The sequence below is a fragment of the Onychostruthus taczanowskii genome, unplaced genomic scaffold (assembly GCF_017590055.1).
Source record: "Onychostruthus taczanowskii isolate IOZ18803 unplaced genomic scaffold, ASM1759005v1 scaffold35, whole genome shotgun sequence".
Lineage (NCBI taxonomy): Eukaryota > Metazoa > Chordata > Aves > Passeriformes > Passeridae > Onychostruthus > Onychostruthus taczanowskii.
The window spans coordinates 497357-519456 of record NW_024500905.1 but is presented as its reverse complement, the minus strand read 5'-3'; the positions used below and the strand labels follow the sequence as shown (position 1 = coordinate 519456).

Sequence of the window (22100 nt, the reverse complement as noted above, 5' to 3'; positions counted from 1 at the left end):
TTTGTGTGAATATGGGAAGGATCAGACTGTTCTCACTTGATGACAGTCAACAGATGAGCTGTTGCAGCAGTAAATGTTGGGAGAAACTGGTTTTTAGGGAAGAAAAAGCTACCCTTATGCCTGTAAATAGTTAATTGTGATTCTCTCCAATATTAACAAATTTTTGCCTCTGTTTCTGCAACTTTTTGAGTTGCAGAGTTAGCTAAAGGAGTAGGGGAAGGAAGAGGATCTTTAGAAGATGATCCTTCGATAAAAATACTAAAATACCAGCAGTATCTCTTTTTTGTTGTTTTTGTTTGATCAGTTTGCTTGTTTATTTTGGAAGCATTTTTCCATTAATGTTAGTTCATGAGTGACTAGTCTTTGTGCATATAAATTAATGTGGGTGTTGATAATATACAAGTAACTATATATAAATTTGTCTGTATAGATTCTTGCACTTTTTTAGAAGTAGGAGGAAAACTGGGAGAGAAAACTATAAACCACTATATTGTAATAAATGAAGTACAGGGAAACAACACACAAATATGGGGGAAGGAATTATTTAATACTAACCTCCAGTAGTCCCTGCTAAATGTAACACACATACATCAGGATTATTATTTAGCTTCCCTGAAATAGTTGCAGTCACATCCAATTTAATTATGATTCTCTGACTACAGCCAGATAGGAAAATAGTGTAGTCATCAATTAAATAAGAAATTATTTTGTTTCTATTAAGAAACAGATGTACTAGTATGTGATATTTTATGGAAGGTAATACTCCTATTTCTAAGTTTTTATTTTGAAACCTGTTAGTATTTTCTCTTTAAGTCTCAGTCATCTTGGTCACCATTCAGAATTTGAGTGTCTGATTTTGATCATGGTATCTCTTCCTTGCAGCAACATTGCATAATGTTAAAGGAAAAGCAGTCCTAGCCATCTGTTAGTGCCTCCCAGAGCCATGTGTGGCAGCTGTAAGCAGCAGTTCTTTCCTCCCTTCCTTATGTCCAAGATGGCATATTGACCTCTTCATGTCCTCCTGCTATGTGTAATTGTGAATTATGAAATTGCTATCTCAGAATAATTCAGTCTTGGTCATCTTACTCTGTCATGCATAACTTCTTTTTTTTTTTTCCTCCTATAAATACTATTCTCCAAATCCTTCTTAAGCTTGTTTCATTTAGGTTTTTTTATTGGAAATTATTAAAAACTTTGAGTATTGAGGGGAAATGAGCATAACTTTACTTATGCAATTGGTTATGAGGACTGATTGGGAATGCTGATATTAGCAGAGTTTCCAAGAATAAACACTTTCCCCCCCTCCCTTCTCTCCCTTGCACTTCATACTTTTTCCTTTGGAGTTATATTTCATATTTTGCATTATCATCTCTTTCCCCATCTTATTGGTCCTGTTTTCCAAAGGAGGTTTGCTTTTTTCTCTTATTTCTTTTTTTACCAAAACATGTCTTTTTTTGTTGTTGTTTTTAAAGCATTGTTCTCTTTTGAGGCTTTTTTTCCCTACATTGCATTACTTGTGCATCTGTGCAAGCAGTCTGCACATTTTGTGACTAATGAATAATGACAAAATTGTCACAGATGCACATGAGTGATTAGAGCCTTATCAAAGGATAGTCACTGAAGTGGGAAGCTCATCTAGAAGAAGTGATCCTTGGTAGGAATGGGGGAACCAAATATCATTCTTACAGATGAACAAAATTTGTCTGTCTTGCAACCTTCCATACCAGCCAACTCTAGCAATTTTTAAGCAGAATAATTTTTTTAACCTGTCAGCCCAACTTTTTGGTTATTTAAAAGGTGAAGTGAGTTGTCCATGATTACTTAGTCAAATTAACAATTAGCAGGTGCAGAAATCTACCTGCTACCTTCTGTTGGCTCACTTTCCCTCTGTCAGTGCCTCTGGAACCTGTGTTTTCACTGGAGAAACAGATTCAGCTTGCTGTACTACTAAAAGATAGTTTTTTTCCGTTTCTTGTTGATCCCCGCTGCCCCTTTGCTGTCATGAGAGGAGTGGGCGTGGTGTGACCACCCCTCCAAGTACCAAACTTGGCTTGAGTTAGGCAGCAGGAGCATGGAACCGAGAGCAAAGAGTGGGCAGAGGAATGACCTTTCTCTTTTAGCAAAGGTAACAGTTTTGGCTCAAGTCTTGCTTGAAAATGGCTCCTTGAAACTGGATGGAGCAGCCTGAAATCTAGTGTTTGCAACTTGCCTATTTTAAATCAGTGACATCAGGTCTCTGCTCTGCTGCCTTCTTACTGGTTTTCCTGACTCAGCTGGGGAAGAGCCATTGTCACTAAAGATCAAAATAGCAAAAAACAAGTGCACTTGGGTTTCAATTAGCTTTCTCTCTTTTAACTGGCTGTTGAGGTTTTTTAACAGCAGCTCATCGTTGAAAAATTAAATTTTCCTGGAATAAATATTTTCATCAAAAAAGGGAAAATATTTTAACACTTGGGAAATTTTGAAGCCATTTGTGAATGTAGTTTATACTCTAGGCTCAAAATGTTATGTTGCTACTTTATTATCAATCTGTCATATCATATGTTTAAAAAAGTCATAGTAGTTTCAAGAATTTCAAGTATATTCCTAAAATTTTTGTGAGGGTGTATGAATTTAGGGGAGGTTCATTTTTAAAGTGTGAACTTAAAAGCCTCGTTTTTCAGATTTTTATGCTTATTTTTGTTCCTCTAATAGTGGGAGGCAGGTAATCTAGATCATTGTAGAATTTAAAAGTTGAGCTTTCTCTTCTGTCCAGCAAGGTGGGGGGAGTAATTTCTATTTTGTATGTTACTATTTTTTGTTAACTCTGAAAAGAGATACCGTGCAAATGTCTTAGGTGTGATTTCTTTCTAGTTTAGCTGCCGATGCAAAATGAATCGTGCTGGGCAAATTCCCCCCGTGCAGCACCACTGCAGCTGGTCCTGCTGGGGCTGAGCCGGCTGTGTGGTGCCTGGGCACAGGGAGCTTTGTTCAGGCAGCCTGCTGTCCAGTTAGAGAGGTGCCTGAGTGTGTGTCTGCTGAAACTATTGTCTGTGGTAGTGCATATAAAAAGAGATTGTGTTTAATATCGACAGGTTTTTAAATGGCAGTCTTTTAAATTGCTGTGCTAAACGTTTAGAAATGGAGAATATGCCCCTTCGAGCAGATAGCTGGTTTGCATTCACTCACTGCAGGTCTTCCAAAGGTCTCCTACTTCAGGCTGTCAGTTGTTTTCTTGTTGGTAACTTGCCCAGTTCTTGGTGTAAGCCTGTGTTGCATTCTCTTAATCTTGGGTTATTTCTGTCTAAATCATTCTTTCTAGAATAATTAGGAAAAAGTACTCTTCTGCATTTATATTCTGGTGTCCTAGCGCTGCACGGAAATTCCAGAACCCTGATAGAATTATTGTCAGTTCCTAGCTGCTACCTTGTTTCTTTCATGTTTACCTTGCAGCCAAGCGTAGTGTGTAACAGCATTATATGCATTGCCTTGGTCCAAATCACCAGGGGAATCAAGGATTACTGTAATTCGCAAAATCCAGGTTTTCTTTTCTCCTGATTCCTGATAGCTTTTTGACATAGGAACCCAAAGGTTACTGTGCAGGTTACAGTCATAAACAAGGCACTCATAATGCCAGGTAAGAGTTACCCCCATAGAATGGCACTTGAAGTAGCCAGCATGCTCCTGTGAGCCAGAATGCAACTGTTGAGTTGTATAGATAATAATGAGTAATAAATTTTGAGTCTTAAGATTGGGAATATGTGTCCAGGCTGCAGACAATTGACTGTATTGGCTAAGTATTCAGATTTTATGTGCTTTGCTGTGATTTGCTATTAAAGATTTACTTCCAAAGTGGGCAGTGTCTGCATATTCTCTAAAATCATCCTTTTTTCCACAGTTTACACCATGATACAGAAAACTCCGTGATACGATTTTGAAGGAAGTGATGTTCATCAAACTTTAGGGATTTTAGGAATTGTTTCAACTCCTAAACATAAAATATGAATTCAACTCTGTCAATGAACTATCTTTATCTCTGGCTTATCTAGTAGCTGGGGAAAAAAAAAGATTTGGTTAAGCTGTTGTCTTTTTCAGATACAAAGCAAAGCTATGTTTCTGAATTGTAAGAGGATTGGTTGTAACGTAAGATTTGGATGATGGCAGATGCCCTGTTACATTTTTAGGTTGTCTCTCCTGTAGAGATGGCAACAAAACAACCTTCCTGCTGAGCTGGCAATGCTTATTTGGTTCACCTAGGTAATTTTTCATGCTAGGAAAGAAAAGTTAAATCCTGCAGAATAATACTGTGGGGTGTGTGTGTGTATATATATATATATATATATATATATATATATATATATATATATCTGCTGTTCACTTAGGTACTGTGTGAAATGGAAAATTTTGGTTTTTTGAAGAAAAGTCATACATAAGTCTGTTTTGAAAATGAAGACTTGCTGCACTAGTCATTAGTGTTAACTGCTCTGGTTTTAAAGTTCTAATTGCTTCAAATTCTTGAAAGATTTTTTTAGCGTATAAGTTTTCATAATTTTTCTAATTATAAGTTACTATATTAATTTAATGCAACAAAATGTACTCAATGCATTAGAAATTCTTACTTGGATTTATTTTCCTCCTGTCTGGAATAGGCATAGTGTAATGAATACAAACATGCTCAACTGAAGTTACTCAGTTTTTTACATAAATATTGAGTGTTGTCATATTTGCAACTAGACTAATTTCTTGATTGTTTACTCTGAAGTTATAGCTATATACATATCCAGATTTTTTAGACTTCTGCCTAAGTAGTACTTCAGCATGTTGAAATCTAGAAATACTTAAAATGTGGATTTCAGACTTAATTTTTTTTCAGCCTCTTTAAAAGAGAATATGTCTGTAATAATTTCAGAGTAGAAGTAGTTACTGTAAAATAGCAGCCAAGATGAGTAACATCTGAGGGTTAGAGGGCAGTTTACTTAAACTCTCATCCATTCAGTGGAGAGCTAGGTAATGTCCCAGGAAGCAAGAAAACACTTTGGTTCACTAGCCACAACTGGGCACAGTATGAAGTTATTTCTCATTGTGCCCAACATCTCCTTTTGCAGAAATTACTGCCCAGCTGAGAGAACATGAGGAATAGGAAGGCCTGTTCCTACTGGCAGTTGAAACTCTCTCTAGCTGTAATACATCTCTTAGTCAGTTGAGCTAGCAGGGCAACATACACCTTTAGGGAGAGGTAGTAATGGAGATTTGTAACTATGAATCCTTGTTAAGGTTAGGTGCACTATGTGATCATTGTCTTGACTCAATTATCTTTATTTAAAAAGAAATTTAAAGTCTGTATAGTATAATAATGAATGAGTGATTGCTCATTTCAGTGACTAAGTAGAAATTACAACTGTTTTAATTAAACATCTTTCATAAGGCATTTAAAAGGTATTTTTTCAGGTACGTTTTTCCGGAAGTTTATGTTTATATTTTTTCTGGAAGTTTATGTTGGGAAAAACTGAAAGTAAACAATACATTTTAATGAAATGAACTGAAATGCATTTTTAGAACTTATAGAGGACTCGCTTCCTTTTTTTTTTTATTCTTTTGCTTTTTCACCCATGTTGCCGTTTTCACGCTTTTTTATGTAGCTATGCTGAATTGCGTGGCTGATGCACAGACGTGATCGGCTATAGCATCTGCAGCACATAGAAAATTGTCCAGAAGATGTACAAAATTAATTGTTCAGTTTCAGCTTGCTGGGCTTTCATGTGTCTAAAGAAAAACAGTATGTTTCTGTCCTAGGGGTGTGTTAATAGTGTTTGAATATAGACTCCACCAAGGGAAGCACTGAGCCTGGAAGTGTTGCCCTTCATCAACATAATTAAGTCAGAAAGCTGTGTCTGCCGAAGAACACATCATGGTTGTGCCATTTACTTTTGAGACCCACCTCTTAAACATCCACAGATAGCCTCTGCTGTTTGAAATGCAACATTTATTTGTAGTAACAGAGTGAGACTTCGTCAGTTTGTGGCAAATGGCTTTTCTACCTATGTTGTGTTGCCTTGATAAAAGTAAGTAAAGCAAACGAAAAAATAAAAACCCAAACCCAATAGTTCCTAAAGAAATTTTTTCTTAGTTTTTTGTTTGTCTTCTGTAAAAATACAAGTAGGACAAAAGTGTAGGACTTGGCAGCACCCTGTGATTGTGAGTTGTGTTTTCTGTAAAGTGTTTGAAAAGTATAGTGGGGAATATGGTGGCCTACTTTCCAAAATGGAGGAATGTACCACTCCTACATTTAGGTGGCTTTATAGTGCATTCAGTTGTGTACTGGTTTTAGTTTTGTGTATAATTTTTTTTTTCCTCTGAAACTTGCTGCTTTGGGTGTTCTAAAAGCAAGTTTGTCTTTTTTAGGAAATAAAACCTCAAAGCCATTACAACCATGGATACAGTGAATCTCTTGGACGGAAGAGCCACATTGATGATTACAGCACCTGGGACATTGTCAAAGCCACACAGTAAGTTTATTTTTGAATGTTAGATTTGTCTGTGTCTGTATCAGTTAGAAACAGTAAAACAAGTTGTTTTATTTGTGTAAAGTACAACATAAACTGAATTTTTCAATCCAGTAGTGGAAGATTTCAGAAGTAAGCTCTACAAAATTACTGTTATGAAAAATTTGTGATCATTGTATAAAAAATATGGGAGGAATTGTGTTAAGTTGTAAATATAGATGGTTGCTGGACAGATTGTTGGACGAGAGAATGGTACTGATGTTTATTTTCCATAGGTGATAAGTATGCAGACAACATTTATATGCCAACATAAGGGTTTGATCAGTTTAGAGGTTAGAAAAAGATGTGCCTCTAACTTTCATTATCTTTGATTCTGTAGTCACAGTCCTACTATGAAACTGAGTTTGGTACTGAAGGAGGACTGTAGGAGAAAACTGAGTGCAGATTTGCTTTCTTTATGCAGATGTATTATACAAATTTGTTTGTTCCGCAGTCCTTTAGCAGACACTAAAAGTCTCTAATTTATGAGACTTTCCAGAAAGTTGTTACAACACTGTTTTTTAGTTTGCTACTATTTGCCATTCAGAAACCATCACCACCATTGCTTTTCCTCAGTGAGCTGAGATAGTTCTGTAAGATTTTTATTATCGTATTGTTAATATGAATGCTTAAACCATTATGTATCTTGCAGAGCTATTTGCCTTTTTCTTCTTAAGAGAAGATTTTTCTTGCATTTTTTTCTTAAACAAACACTGTCTGAACTGGAAGCAGCTTTGCAGCTCTGCATGTGACACAGACCCAGTTTAGGCATAGGCAGTATGTACTTTCCTTCACTTTTTGTTTTGAGCTGTAAGGAGTTTAGCTTCCTGAAACAGATGTCTGACTCTGCTATTGTTGCTCTAAGTACTTAATAATAGCACTGCAACCTATAATACTCACATTAGGGTATTTTTAGAAATTGAAGTATTGGCACAATATCAAACTTCTTATAAAAGTATGGAAGCGTGTTTGACAGCAGAAGTGGTTTTGCAAGTTACCTACTTCTATTCTTGCGTGCTCATTGCATGTTTGGAAACCTGAAATATCTTTGTCCCTCGTAACCCTCACATTCAGGCTGATCTGTGCTTTCAGCTAAGTTGTTACACTTCGTTTCTGCTCTCCTCATATAGGAACCAACAGCTCTGAGTTGACATCTCACCACAAGGACTGCAGTTTCATATTGTAGCTCTAATGGTTGTTATTGCAGGGAGGGGGGATTGTCAACATGATAAAGTTGTGGTATCCAGGCAGCACTTCTCTGACTAGAAGGAGAATTCACAGAATAAACTAGGTTGGAAAAGACCTTTGAAATCATCAAGTCCAGCCTGTGACCTAACATTACCTTATCAGCTAAACCATGGCACTGAATGCCTCATCAAGTCTTTTTTAAACACTTCCAGGTGACTCAACCACCTCGTTGTGCAGCCCATTCCAGTGCTGAAGCATTCTTTCTGTGAAGAATCTTTTTCCAATACGTAGCCTAAATTTCCCCTGGTACAGCTTGAGGCTGTGTCCTCTTGGGCACACCTTTATTTAAGTAAGCATTTACTAGGTTTTGAGGGGCATGTTGTAAAAGATGTCTGTCGTAAATATCTGAAATTTCAGGTAGAAAATAAACCCACCAAATATCGTAAGACTTAGAGTAAAATATATAATGCTATATTAATTCAGTGTTCTTGAAAACATACACTTTTCCTACAAAAATGATGTAGCTATTTACATTTGTAGAAGCATAACCTATCATGTCCATGTAGAAAAATAGGTGATCTTGTCGTCTACCCTTTGTCCTCAGTTATTAATATTCACTGAGATTAAATTATCTGCTGATTTTTCCTTGCCTTTTAGTTTAGTGCTAATGTAAGAAAGATGTCACAACATTTTTTTATTTAAAAGGGACCATTCATCAGTCTCCTAGAACTCTTCCCCCTAGCAGGTCAGTAAGTTCAAGCAAGATGTAGCAAAAATAATTAGTTATGTTATTGTTCCAACATACATGAAAATTGAGAGCATTGTTCCTTAAATCTTAAAGATGATGGTGAGAAAAATGGGATGAAAACATGTAAAACTCATCTATATTTCATATATGCTGTTTGAGTTTAGAATTCTATTTTGACATGTTTTTATTGACACTGGATTACACAGAAATAAAACAATGTTAGTAAAATACTGTGCTCAATTTTGTTTCTCAGCAAGGAAAAACAAGAGCTTGCAAACTCCTCGCATTTTTCCATAAGTATTTGTATGTTGCTTCATATCTTACTGAACTGTTTCAGTGCTTTATTGTCTTAATCTGTAGATTGCACACAAATTAACATGCTCATAAGGTACGAGCTACAAATATAATAACTTCTTATAATCACATTAAGATTTCATACAGAAAGCAGTTGTTAGGCTCATTGAAGAGAGTTTATTGGTATTTGTAATTTTTATCCATTATACTCCTTGTAAGTTCTCACAAAGACCTAGGCATATTTTGTATCAAAAGTAGTCAGTCTCTGATTTTGATTTTGGAGGAAGTTTTGCTGCAGTAAAAATTTTAGTGTTTGGTTTCAGTACCTATTCATACAAAGAACACTTTTCACTGACTTTGTTGTAAACATGTCCAAGAGCATCTAGATAGCTTTAAAAGTTGTACTGTCTATGCCTTTCATGTTGCAGATGTTAGAATGTGTGTGTAATTTTTTGCCATCTTATATTTGGTTATAGCAAAATTGTTTGGTTCATAGAAACTCTCCGCTATGTTTCTGAAAGCAGAAGCAGGCCATTCATCTGTATTTGAAAAACTATTTACAGAGGAATAGTAAAAAAATCATCCATGCTTGCCTTTGGTTTTGTTCCACTGTTATATTCAGAGTTCTCACTGGAGCTCCAGGGAAGGAATGGAATCTTGTTTAAAAAAAACCCCAAAACTGTCACAAGTGATTTAAAAGTGAAATTTAATGGTGATGTGTTGGGTACGTTTATTTCTATGGTCTGGCAGCAGTAGCCATCTGTCATCCAAGGCAGCAGTCATAACTTTCAATATGATGTCTTGGAAAGTGTCCTGTGTTAAAATAAAAAGGTAGCAACTTTGTAAAGTTAAATCTTTTAAGCTGAGAAACTGAGAAGTAGCTAAACTTCTCATGTAGAGAAGCATGTGATGGGCTGTCACTAGGAGAACAAAATCTGAGGGACATTAATCCTCACATTGTGTTCTTCTGTTCTGTTGAGAGTGAAATACATGCTTTTGGGTTGTAGTGAGTTTGATCAAATTCCAGCTTTGTTGAAAGTAAGTTAAATGACCATTATGAACATGGGTATTAAACATTAATGGTATTCATAAGTGCTTTTGTCACATCTGGAAGATTAAGTCCCTATGCTCAACTGTTATGATTTCATTATCACAAGATGAACTTTTCTGTTAAGTTTTATTCAATGAGATCATTCAAAATGAAGTTGTGTGCATTGTGAAATAGTGCAGCATAAAATATGAATTATGTTGAATCTTGCCAAGGAAAAAATCAGTTAGAAACATGGCTTTTTTCATGACTATTTCTCATCAGTCTTAGGGTAACTGATTTAAAAAAAGGTATATATGGAATAAATAAAACTGTTAAGGGTTGGCCAAAGGAACAGTTACTCCTGGCTCTTTTCACCTAGTCACCGGAGAGAGTGGACAGACTGTGACACAGGTACACATCCATTATTCCTGGTTATTTGTGCCCATGGGGTTGATTATATTGCTGAAAGTGAAATGTACTGACTTTCTTGTGGAAGGGTGGGACTTTCTTAACCACTTTAATAATGTGGCTACAACTGTCTAGACAATTTAGGGCTTTGGAACAGTATTTAAGAGCTGAATTTCTTTTGTCTTTCATCACTACTCTTAATGGTCTATTAACTAGCTCTTGAGTTAAACATTTTCTGTTGAAAACAAAATCGTCTTAACGTTAACATAAAAACCTTGAGAATGTGTTGAAGGCTTTGTTGGTATTTACCACCATTTTTCATGGGAAAGAGATTTCCAAAGAGGAAAAAAGGTCTTTTTCTGTTAATTGCATTTCCACTTCAAAGAGCTTTGATTTGAGGCAGTGAGTTCCTGGTTTACCTACTCTTTGTTGGCATGGTGATATGCTCACTGTAGAGAGATTCCTTGCTATTATTGTGGCCAAATCTAATGTTAATCGTGCTGCAAAGCTGGCAGTGTCTATTTTCAAGAGTCTATTTGTAGACAAAAGAATGGAATATGGATTATGTATTTAAAATGCGGAAGGCAGTAGGGTACTGTTTTTCAGGGTATTACGGTCAGCATATCTTTAACCTGTGATGACAAAATATTACAGGTTAGTTACTGAAACGGCTTAGGGACTATGGTAGCAAAATGAGCTTGCACAATGGCATTTTTGTCCTGGGCTAGTCCCATTTGTTTTAGAACAAGACAAACTCAATAATATGCTTTAATTATGCTCCATATTGATGTTTACAGCATCACCCTCTAGAATTCACTCAGATGCTGAATATTTGTTAGATTAATACATCAGTCTCCTGTGAGGATTTCAGTCTTACTCTCCATTATCCTTGAAGGGCATAGAGCCCTTTATAACAACATTAAAAGCATGATTATGCTGAGTGTCTGAAATAGGTGACTTTGTCATTTTCTAACCTAACAGTGCATCATGAACCTTTGGAGAAGGCAAGGTGAAGTCAGCTGCAGCAAATTCATGGAGCAAGACAGTAGGTTGTATATGAGAGAAGAATGCTGCACTTCTGGGATGGATCTGAAGAAACCATAACTGCAGCAGATTCAGTGTTTTATTTAATTGTAGAGAGCCTGCTGTTTCCAGGAAGAGGAGCAAATTGTTGTAAATGCCTAACGTTTTTTCCAGGCAGATTTTGTCTGTCAAGATCCTTAGGTCCTCTTCGGACAATAAATGGAAGAGCCATAAAATTATACCCTGTGCGCTGCATCTTTAGTAAACAGTTATGATTGTGTTCAAAATACTAAATGTAAATTGCTAGAAACAGACAAACTGAGAGTGACTTAAATTAAAAAATTTCTGTATACGTCATTCTCAATGTCACTTTTGGAAAGAGCTTTATTTTCCTATAAAGGCTGTTCTGGTGTATTGCAGAATTTTGTGTTCTGTTTTGTGGTGAAGTAGTACCATGTACTGTGACTTGTAGATTGCCTTCTAGTGGGAAGAATGGGAAGTCTGTGATGCTAAACCCAAAAGAGTGAATCCATTCCTACTAGTCCTTCTTGTATCTGGGGCCATGCCAGCAGTCTTTGCCCAGGACCTCACCACAGTGTACAGGTGAATTCTAGAAGGAGGTACTTGTAAACATCAGTGGAGCATAATTGGAGCATTCTGTGGGAACTGGCAACAGCATTCTGCATCAACATGCTGTAGGTCACGTGTGACAGCTTTCCTTGGTTTTCATATATCTTAAGCCAAGTCTTTCAGGAAGTAGCATCACATTTTCTGTAAGACTGGAGTTTTGCTTTTAATTAAATAACCTGACAGATAACCCCTCCAACCTCCTCCCCACAAGAACCCCCGAAGAATAATCACCCCCTTCCCCTAAGACTGTCAGGGGGCTTCTTGTTTATTCCTATGTTGGCAGCATGGCCTAACAAAAACTTGGGTAGCAATCAAAGCTTAGTTTCAAGAAGGTTCACGTTGTGTTGTGTAGTCAGCTTGATAGGACACTCATCTTAAAGCATATGTGCAGTTTGCCATAGCTGGCCAGTAGTGATGTAGTGGTTTAACTGCTGTGCAGCTGAGCCCTGCACAGCTGCTTTTTTGCTTCCCTCTGCTGGGATGGAGAAATTGACCAAAAAGGTAAAGATAAACAGAGTTGAATACATAAAGTAAAAGTTGTACACTGAAGCAAAGCAAAGAATGGAATTAATTGGCTGCTTCCCATGGGCAGGTGGGTGTTCAGCCATATCCATGTAATGGTTACTTTGGTGGGTGAGCGCCTTCACTCCAGATGTCCCTCCTTTGTCCCTCAGCTTTTATTGCTGTGCATGCTGCCATGCAATATTGGATATCTCGTTGGTCAGTTGGATCAGCTGTCCCTGCTGTGTCCCCATCCATCTTCTTGTGCACTCCCAGCCTGCTCACTGGCAGGGCAGCATGAGGAACAGCAAAGGCCTTGACCCTGTGTCAGCACTGCTCAGCAATAGCTGAAATATTGGTGTGTTAATCAAGATGTTTTGCTCACAAATACTAAACATAGCCTCATAGGAACCACTCTGAAGAAGAGTAACTTAATCCCACCCAAAACAAATATGTGTAGGGAAAATTCAAATCAATTGCAAGAAAGCTTTAGATGATTGCCTCTTGCATTTTATAGGAAGTTAAAAATTATCGTATCCTTGTGTTCTTTGTATCTTTCCAATAACTTAGAATATTTTATTTTAAAAATTCCTACTTGTTGTTCTGTACTGCTTACTTAAGCAGGATGAGAGCCAGCTAAACTCAGCCTTAGGCAATACATTTTTTAAGCTGGTGACTGTTAAAACTAATAGCAGGGCTTAGGTGAATTATTTCTTACATAATGGTTTCAATTTGTAGTTTAAGTGAAGGCAGCAGACTATCTCCAACAGGAAAGAGCGTCATAACAGCTGACTGGAGTAGAACAGCTTGTCAACAAATGGTTGCATTGCCATTCTGTATGAATCACTTTTCTGGCTGCCTTCAGACACTGTAATATGGCAGTGTGATACTGTACTGTAGAAGGATCAGAATTTGCTGTCCTGGTTTGGGAAGTCCTTCTTTCCCACATCGCTCCTTCTTTCTCTTGACTCCTTGTTCTTGCCTGAGCTGCCTTTTGTAGTCCTAAAATGGGGAGTACTTGAGCTGCTTGTGTTTGTAATTGGCTTGATGATCTTATCTTCTGAATTTTAGGAAGATACTGTCAAATCAGCTGACTTAAGTTTTATTTGCTCTTTAGGAGCTGGAAAGGAAGGAGAACCGAAGTGGGAGAAGGAAATGTAGTGGAGTCCCTGGGAAGTGAACAGTTACTTAAATTTACTATGCTACTGGTAGATATTTTACCTTGCTCTACAGTACAGTTTTCTGTGGACAAAAGTTTTGTGTAATACCTTGATTTGATTAAAGTAATTTTTGCCAGTGGAAGCTGTTTGTTGCAAGACATTTGTAATCATTTAGAAAAAGAAAGTAAAGTTTCTTCTTCATTTCTCTTCTGTTGAAGATTTTGTATTGTTACTGAAAGGATGGTGTTTGCTGAATGCATTTTAATCTAAGGTAAGCATTTTGACAAATCTTATTTTATTCTTCAAGGTATGGAATATATGAACGATGTAGAGAGTTGGTGGAAGCTGGTTATGATGTTCGACAACCAGACAAAGAAAACGTAACACTTCTCCACTGGGCTGCAATCAACAACAGGATAGATCTGGTGAAGTATGTATTACACTTTAAGTTACACTTTAAATTTAAAATTCATTATGTCCTTAAAAAGGTTGATTTCTGAATCAACTGAATGTCTTTAAATTTAATGTGTCTAATTTGTCCTTTTTTCCTTGACAGTATGTCGAAGCTCTTGTCCATTAATCCATCTCTACCACTGTGACATACAGCATTGCATTTTCTTCCCTGTTTGCTAGCGTGCATTGTAACTACTGCTGTGTCCAACTGCATCTAAAATTGATGCAGTTTTTGTGCTTCAGATTCCTCTGTCTTTAGAGGATCTTGATTCATTTTTCTTTGTATCACTCACCTTATTTTATGCTCTCCCACTCTCTTTTTGCAGGGCACTAGTTTATTTTATTTCTTCAGAATTAAACTATTTAGTGTTTTTTTTTTTTTTAATTTGTTCAAGCCTATCACATCGTTCCCCCAGTGTTCTCAATTTCCCTGCTATGTGCAGTGGATAATTTAGTTAAATATGTTGGCTATTAAGCTTGGTACTGCAGAGATAAAGTTGTTTACTCTTGTGATACTAGATCTCAGTGTCTTGTTTAGTGAGTGTTGACTATGTTAGTTCTTTCCAGTGAAGCAGCTTAGCAGCTTGTCTGTCAGGAGTGCAGGCTTGGAATTAGACTTCTCTTATTTTTAGTATTTCTTCATCCCATCTATTTTGAGACTTGAAATTTAGTGTACATAACAGTGAAACTCCTTGATAAGGAAAACTACTGAACCTTTTCATATTTCCATTGAATCAGGGATGAGTGTCTGGAATACCATTCTGTTTTCATAATTACACTGATCTATTGGTATCTCTTCAACTCAGCTTTGTAAAAATGCAAAAAATGGCCTTATGTCTCTACAGTTACTTACTTCCTATAGTAGTTTCCCATCCCCTGTGTCGAGCTTTCTCCAGACAAGGATTTGTCTTCTACTTTTCCTTCTTCTAATAACAGTGGCTGCATGCACTTTGATTCCTCAGTCACTGAATGCAAGCTGAGGTAGTTTTCAAATGCCTGCCAAAGACTTAAGTGTTCCTAATGCGGAGATCAGTGGAAGTATTTTCTTCTTAAGACGACCTCTTATGAGATCTGCTTGCTTTGAGTGTAAGTAGTTTGCTTAAATAGAACTTGCATGCCTGGCATCTTCTGTTGGAAGCTTAGATGACTCACTGAGAGTGGGATTGCCCCGTTCTTTCTTTCTTCAGGGACCTTCTCACCTAGCACAAATTTCCTTCTGTAAGATCTCCTTAGACAAATAGGCTAAGTTCTCAGTCTGGTTTTGCAGAAAAATCGTACCATTTTTGTATACTGAAACCGAAATGTAGTGATAAATCTCAACCAAGTTTCAAAACACCCTTGAAGAAACATAAAATGTTATTTCAGTGTACCATCTGGCAGGAGATTGTCGCCTTGTCTTTTCCCAGTTGTCAAACTGCAAGTTCTTCCTTCTAAATAAAACCTACTAACCAGTAAGCAGTTCTGCTGTCAGTAGAATCTGAACGGTCCCTGCATTTCTGCAAGGACCAGTGTTTGAATGAAGACAATCTGTTTTGTGCTCACCTCCCCATGAGTGGCTGTCACATCAGAGATGAATCCAAGCTTTGACTGTGAATTTCTCTGTGCTGTCTTTTATCTAGACAAGATTTCCTTTGGAGCTCCTTCCCAAGGGGGAATAAATAGCTCTTCAGTTAGTAGCTGATATTTCACTGTAACAAAATTTACTTTGTTTCTTTACCACATAATGTACTTTGTGCTTTCACCTAGGTGGGACAGAGACTTTCACAAAGTCTCTGTTTTTTCTCATAAAAAAACTTCCGCAGAAAGATACTGAAATTTTGTTCTTTTGGTGTTGGAGACCAGTGGAGTCGACTGTCCTGTTTGAATCAGAGCAGATCTTGTCTTTCACTTTTTTTTTTTTTCTTTTTTATTTTGGCAAATCTATTGAAGTACTCCATTGTGTCTGATGGCTCCAAAGCAACTGTATAGAAACTTTTTCTTTGGATGTGTTTAGTCTGACATGAATTTTTCAGTTTCTGTTCCTAAAGGTTTCTAAAAGGGCTGTTTTTGAAATTTCATTCTCTGAATCAAGAAGCACTCTAGAAAATGAAGGTAGTTACCTAAGAGTAATGTTTTTCAAGTTTTTCTCTTTGTTGCCCTTCTTCTTGCCATGTCTTGAAACACTTAGAGTTTGAGACGGCAGCAATTCAATGCTGAGGATTTCAAGGACAACTGGTGTGGGTGGGAGAGCAGTGTTCATATATATCTGACAGGTATTTTCAAATGAAAAGTCTGTAGGCACAGGTACTTGAAATGTGCAAACATTACAAATCTATAGCTAGGTATAGACAAAGGTTAGACAGTGGTGAATGAAAAACTAGAAGCCTTCCAGGAAGGCCTGTATTTGGAAATAATAATTTCTTTACAAAGCATGCATTTCCTTTTACAAAGGAAAATAATATTTCTAGGTTAGTGTCCCAGATAAAACAGTAATGGCAACAGTTCACAGAAACATTACAAATGACTATGAATATGAATTGTTGCAGTTGAAAATAGATAACTTTTGTTCTTACAGATAGGTCATCTTTTTATAATTGTTCTTGAGGGAAAAATAATGTTTATCCCATAATTTAGAAATATTTTTAAATACTCAGATGATCTTTGTCCTTTGATTAATAACAGTTGAAAAGTGTGTCAAAATCTCATTCCTTCACTAAATGTATAACTTAAGTGTGATCTCTGGAATCAATGACTTCAGCAGGGTTATTCCAGTGATGATATAAGCTGCAAGTCTAATGGCATATAATTTTACTATTTAGCCAAAATTCTCAAAAAATTATAGTCTTATAGCACCATAATCTTTTACCAGTAATTCAGAATTCTATTTAATGCAACATAATATTCAAGAATAGTTTATTTAATACTACTGTAGTAGCACAGTTTGTACGACTGTACATACTGTACAATGTGTATAGCAATTGTTTACCTTAGAATAAAATTAGGAAATAGCATAATGTTTGAAACACTGTATGAGGCATCTCTAGTCTCCCAACCCCTGTCAGAAATGCAAGAAAATGGAAAGTATATGCTTGACCTCTAAAAAGGAAGGTTATATGAAGGCAAGAAAAAGTTCTGGTCCTCTGATCTGTAGCTGCCTATTTTGTATAACATCAAACATGCTCACCTGTGTCCTTTCTGTTTAACCAAAACAAATTTCTGTTGTTCCAGGTACTATATATCAAAAGGTGCTATTGTTGATCAGCTTGGAGGAGATTTAAATTCTACCCCACTTCACTGGGCAACAAGGTAGGAAAAAAACCTTTTGAAATTTTCTTCTCTCTTTTTTTTGCTTAACATAGAGTACTGATGGTTTCATAGAATTGTTGTATTTTATGGAACTAGTTTTTACTAAAATTAATTCAGTCTTTGATAACTGGGCTCACTGTGTATGTGGTATGTTTGAACTAAAGAGCTTTCAGCAAATGTTTTCTTCTGGTCTAGAGGAAGACGATTGCTACAATAGGAAAACAAGTGAAGTATAGGCAACTTACCTTACTCTTACTTCTGAGATTTTTTTTTGTCAAGTCATCTGAAGTTCAGTGGCACTTTTGCAGATGGGTCGTAGGATGATTTCGTGTGACATTGTCCTTGCAGTATTCTATTGCATATATGGATTTTTTAAAAGATGTACTTAAAATCAGGGTTCTTATGTAGAAGATGATCAGAGAGTGATAAATGGCTGGAAAAATTGAACACAGCCTTCAAGCAGTACCTGCTCCTTCAGACAACATAGAAATAGGTGGGAAAGAAACAGTGCCCATATTAATATTTTTAACTATAAATGGCAAAAGGAGACTTGGAAAATTAACTTCTAGAAGATTTAATTTATCAAAATAATCTGCTAAAGGTGAGGACTTGCTTGTTAACCTCTATTAAATATTTTAGCTTCTATATTTCTTTTAGTTAGAGAACACAGTCTGATTCTGTGTTTATCACACAAAATCTTGACTAAATTTCCTAGTGTTCATTCATACCTGTAATCAGTTCTGTGAACCATTGTCCAAAGTGGCTTCTGCAAAATTGAAAAGGTCTTTTGCTCATGTCAGTAATGGTGTACTGACACTTCGGCACTGTGTCTAAAAGAAGGGTATGCCTATGCTCATTATGCTGAAAAGATGCATAAGCTTTTAAGATAGTGTGGAGGAAAAGTAGACCTTCCGTTTTCCTTTTTTCCCCTACTTTTGTTTTACTGCAGTTTTTAATCCCCACAAAAAGTGAGAGTATCTTGCCAGTTTGATATCTCTTAACACAGCAGGTTTCATATGCAGTTTGTAACAAGTCACAGTAGACAAGATTTCTCCATCATAACTTGGATTTTTGTTGACTGTCTTTTTTGCTGTGTAGTACAGTTAGAGTAAATTGTATGTGATGAGTGCACTATATGCATAGAATTTCTCATATGAATGAGTTTGCTTACTCACTTGGAGAATCAGATCATGGCAGTTGCTGTTTTTAAAGTCTGATTTAAAGTGTGGGAGTTCTGATAGTGTAATTAACTGCTAAACATACTTGTTGTATTTCATTGTTCAAATTTTAATAGTTTTACTGCATATAGTTATTCAGTTTTTGTTTTTTTGTGTTTTGTTACATTTAGACAGGGTCACTTATCCATGGTTGTACAGCTGATGAAATATGGGGCAGATCCGTCGCTAATTGATGGAGAAGGATGTAGCTGTATTCATTTGGCTGCCCAGTTTGGACATACTTCGATTGTTGCTTACCTGATAGCAAAGGGACAGGTAAATTTTAAGTAATACCATATTTAAGTAGATTCTACTAAATTTTAGGGTAGGAACACAGTTGAAACTTACACGTGTCATCAAGGAGATGCAAAATATTTTCTTGAATAAATATAAAAATAATTCCATGTCCTTTTTTGTAGACTACAGTGTTGATGTGCCACCTATTAAATTAATTTCCTGCAACAGTCATCTGAGTACTTTGGCTTTAATTCACACTTGCCTAATGTAGTATATGGAAATTCTGGTTCTTTATTTCTAATAAATTTAATGTTTAAATATAGCTATGACAATGGTAGCAAGTGTTGTAGAATTCTTCAACAAGAATGAAACAACCCCAAAACTCCTTGCTAGCCCATTGTATTACTGCTAGATCTGTAAAGTGTGTATATAATGTGTATTCATTACTGTTCCTGTTATGTCTCATCTGTTGTTCTTTCTGCTCAAAAACTTGATTGTGATTTTGCTGCGCACCCTGGACTGTAATTTGTAGATTTACTCACCCATAGGCATGTTCCTGAAGCACAGATTTGATTTACTGTGTAAACCATATAGAAAAGTCAAAGCCCTCCTCTTGTATGGCTGTCCTACTAATGCTGTTCGCACTTCCGTATTCTGCTTATTCTTTCAAATACCAAGTGAGATATGATCCAGTGAGTCATGTAGAATATGAAATCAGTGAGTTTGATCTGTGTAAAACAAATACTGAATTTGCTGCAGAAAATTACTGACACCTGTACATGTGAAAAACCCAAAGCTATTACTCCAGGCAGTATTCAGTTTGTATCTGTTTTGTATCTGTTTGGTAAAACAGTACCTAGTGTATGATAAAGGGTAAGCTAGGCAAAAAAAGCGTCTGATCCTATTCTGTATAACTGCTGTTTTGTGAGAAATAATGATAGGAAAGGAGGGTGTTTTTATGAGGAACAAGTTTTGTAATTTCTTTTCAAATTATGTATAATTATATGTGGGTTTTATGTTACCAGAAAAATCTTGCTGGTATTGAAGAAGTGTGAACTTGTTTAGAGCATAGCATTAAAAAAGTACTAATAGCCTTTAGAGTATTCTACTGTGGTTATGATGTCTCCCTGTGTTTGTCTTCATGTTTGTATACAGATTTGTCCTGTTTATTTGAACATATTGAAAAGAAGCTGTATGTCTTTACATGAGTACATACATAAAGACACAAAAAGGTGCCTTAAAATTTAAAACTCAGTTTGAAAATACCTCTTCTTATCAATAGTTTTTAAAACACTGATTTTTATTAAATCACTCAAATATTTTCAAGTATGATTTTGGTATTCTTTTTGTGAGGTAAATTTAAATTTACTTTAACAGTAGTTTTTCACAGTGCTTCAAGAAGTTCAGCTTGAAAAATTATGTATTGATTTGTGTGTTTAAAATCTAGTAATATCAATAGCATTATAATAACAATCCCTAAAATGATTGCTCTCTAGGTATATTGCATACAACTACAGAAACTGTAGTTTATCTAGAAGCTATGGGAGTTACATTATTCTATTTTTAAATTTTCCTTCAATTAGTACTGAGGTCATTAATTTCTTCTCTTTATTTCTTTCCCCACCTTCTTGGTGGTGCTGAGATTTGGGTTTGGAAACGTGAACAGCTTTTGATTCTGTGGGCTTACCCTATATACTGCTACTTATTTTCCTTTTGTCTTTACTGAGACCAGGTTCCCTTATATCCAAAGAGTGGGTTAGCCCTTGTTCTGAACCTAATTCTAGGACCTGTGTGGCAAATGACAGCTAAATAAATCTCAAAATGAGGGTCAGTGTAGGCTGTTGTGCTGTGTTAGTTCAGCTCCTGATGCCTTTGTGGATGAGTGTGGTCAAAGAAAAGTCAACTTTCTTAACAGAATAGAGGACTGACAGGTGGATTAAGAAATTGCTCCTAATTGCTACCTTGTTCATTTCTGAGACAGAACTGGAACCCAACTTCAGTGTTGCTGTTTCACTTTCTTCTGGGCTGCAGCAGCCAATGGTAAAATTTCCAATCTGAGGCTTGAGTCCAGCCCTCCAACTTCTGGAGTGTGGTGAAGGGGAAGACCTCTTGGTCAGATGCACTCTGGCTTTGATTGGAAGTGAACCCATTTTCATGCCAGCAAGTACTATTCAGCCAAGAGGCAGCAGTGCCTGATAGATGTTGCTTTTTGTTTAGTTATGCCTCTTACTGAATTCTGAAAGACTGATACCTGGCTGTATAAGAATTTGAACACATTATTTGCGTCAGTAGGTTGCCTGGGTCAAAATCAACCTGGTACATGATATAAATATAATTAGAAATCAAGTAACAGAATCTGTAGCGCAGTTGAAGTTTAGGTAAGATATTTATTTTAAAAAATGCAAGAAAGAAAACTGAAAAAGAGCTTGAAGGCACTTAAAAATGTGCAATATACAATTTTATTGCTTGATATTTTGCTTACGCTACTTAAAATGCCAGAGGCATATCAGGAGCATACACAAACATTCACCTGGAATAAGTTAATATACAGACGTGATATACAAATGGTTGAATAATGTTTTCTCATTCTGTGCATGTGTGAGGTAACTTAATCACAGATTAATAATCACAGATAATGAGTGACTGTAAAGTTGCTTGTAGGGTAAAAATAGGTAAGAAATACTCTACTTCTAAAATTATAGTTTAACTATTTCATACTCATAGTTCTACTATCATTTTTGTAGTTTAACTAGCAGTTACTCATCTTTTTTTCTCAGAGTTGCAATTTTGTATGTTAACTAATGTCTCGAGCTATGTAGGGTCACCTGTGCTATGGCCTAGAAGTAGGTGGCGTCTAGGTTGAGAGATGCCAGTGTGTTACCAGCAGCCGTGGTTACTTTGGTGCTGTGATCCATGGGCAGTGCTCCTGAGCATTGTCATCTCACTTGTCACTGTGGCTCCTTCTCTCCACCAAGCTCAGGCCAGCGTTAAGACACTGAATCAAGTATTCTATTTTCTAGACCAACTCAGAGCACATTACTTGGAGAATTATAAGTCCAGTTGTGTTCTTCCTTATGATTCAAGACTGACTGTGTTTGATGGACTAGGGTATTCAGAACAGAGCTTTTGTTTGAAGGAATGGCAGAGGTTTAGTTCTGTGTGTTGTCTTCTTTGTTGGTCTGTGCTCTGTTCTATGGGACTCTTACCAAAATCTCTGCTTTAATGGGAATCTTACAAAATCTCTGCTTCTAGTCAGTAACTGGCACATCTTTTCTAAATTAAGAAATATTGTCAGATTTACATCAGCCTTTCTGATAAATCTTCTTTACTGTATGCTTTTAAAGCCTTTTTTCCTTTCCCTGGACAACAGTTCATGTGAAAGAGATCTTTTCTTATGGAGAATAG

At 36.4% G+C, this 22100-nt stretch overlaps 1 protein-coding gene across 3 annotated transcripts in view; it reads left to right on the top strand.

Annotated features, from left to right (window-relative positions):
- Nucleotides 1-22100, top strand: part of ZDHHC17 (zinc finger DHHC-type palmitoyltransferase 17) — a 64719-nt gene that overhangs the window by 9976 nt on the left and 32643 nt on the right. For all 3 annotated transcript variants that reach the window (XR_005953183.1, XM_041411225.1, XM_041411226.1), the window contains exons 2-5: nucleotides 6382-6485; nucleotides 13811-13933; nucleotides 17164-17241; nucleotides 18590-18734. Coding sequence is in view for 2 of the 3 variants with exons in the window: in XM_041411225.1 (XP_041267159.1) it covers nucleotides 6382-6485; nucleotides 13811-13933; nucleotides 17164-17241; nucleotides 18590-18734 (450 nt within the window). In the remaining variant the exon portion in view is untranslated. The remainder of the gene's footprint in view (nucleotides 1-6381; nucleotides 6486-13810; nucleotides 13934-17163; nucleotides 17242-18589; nucleotides 18735-22100) is intronic.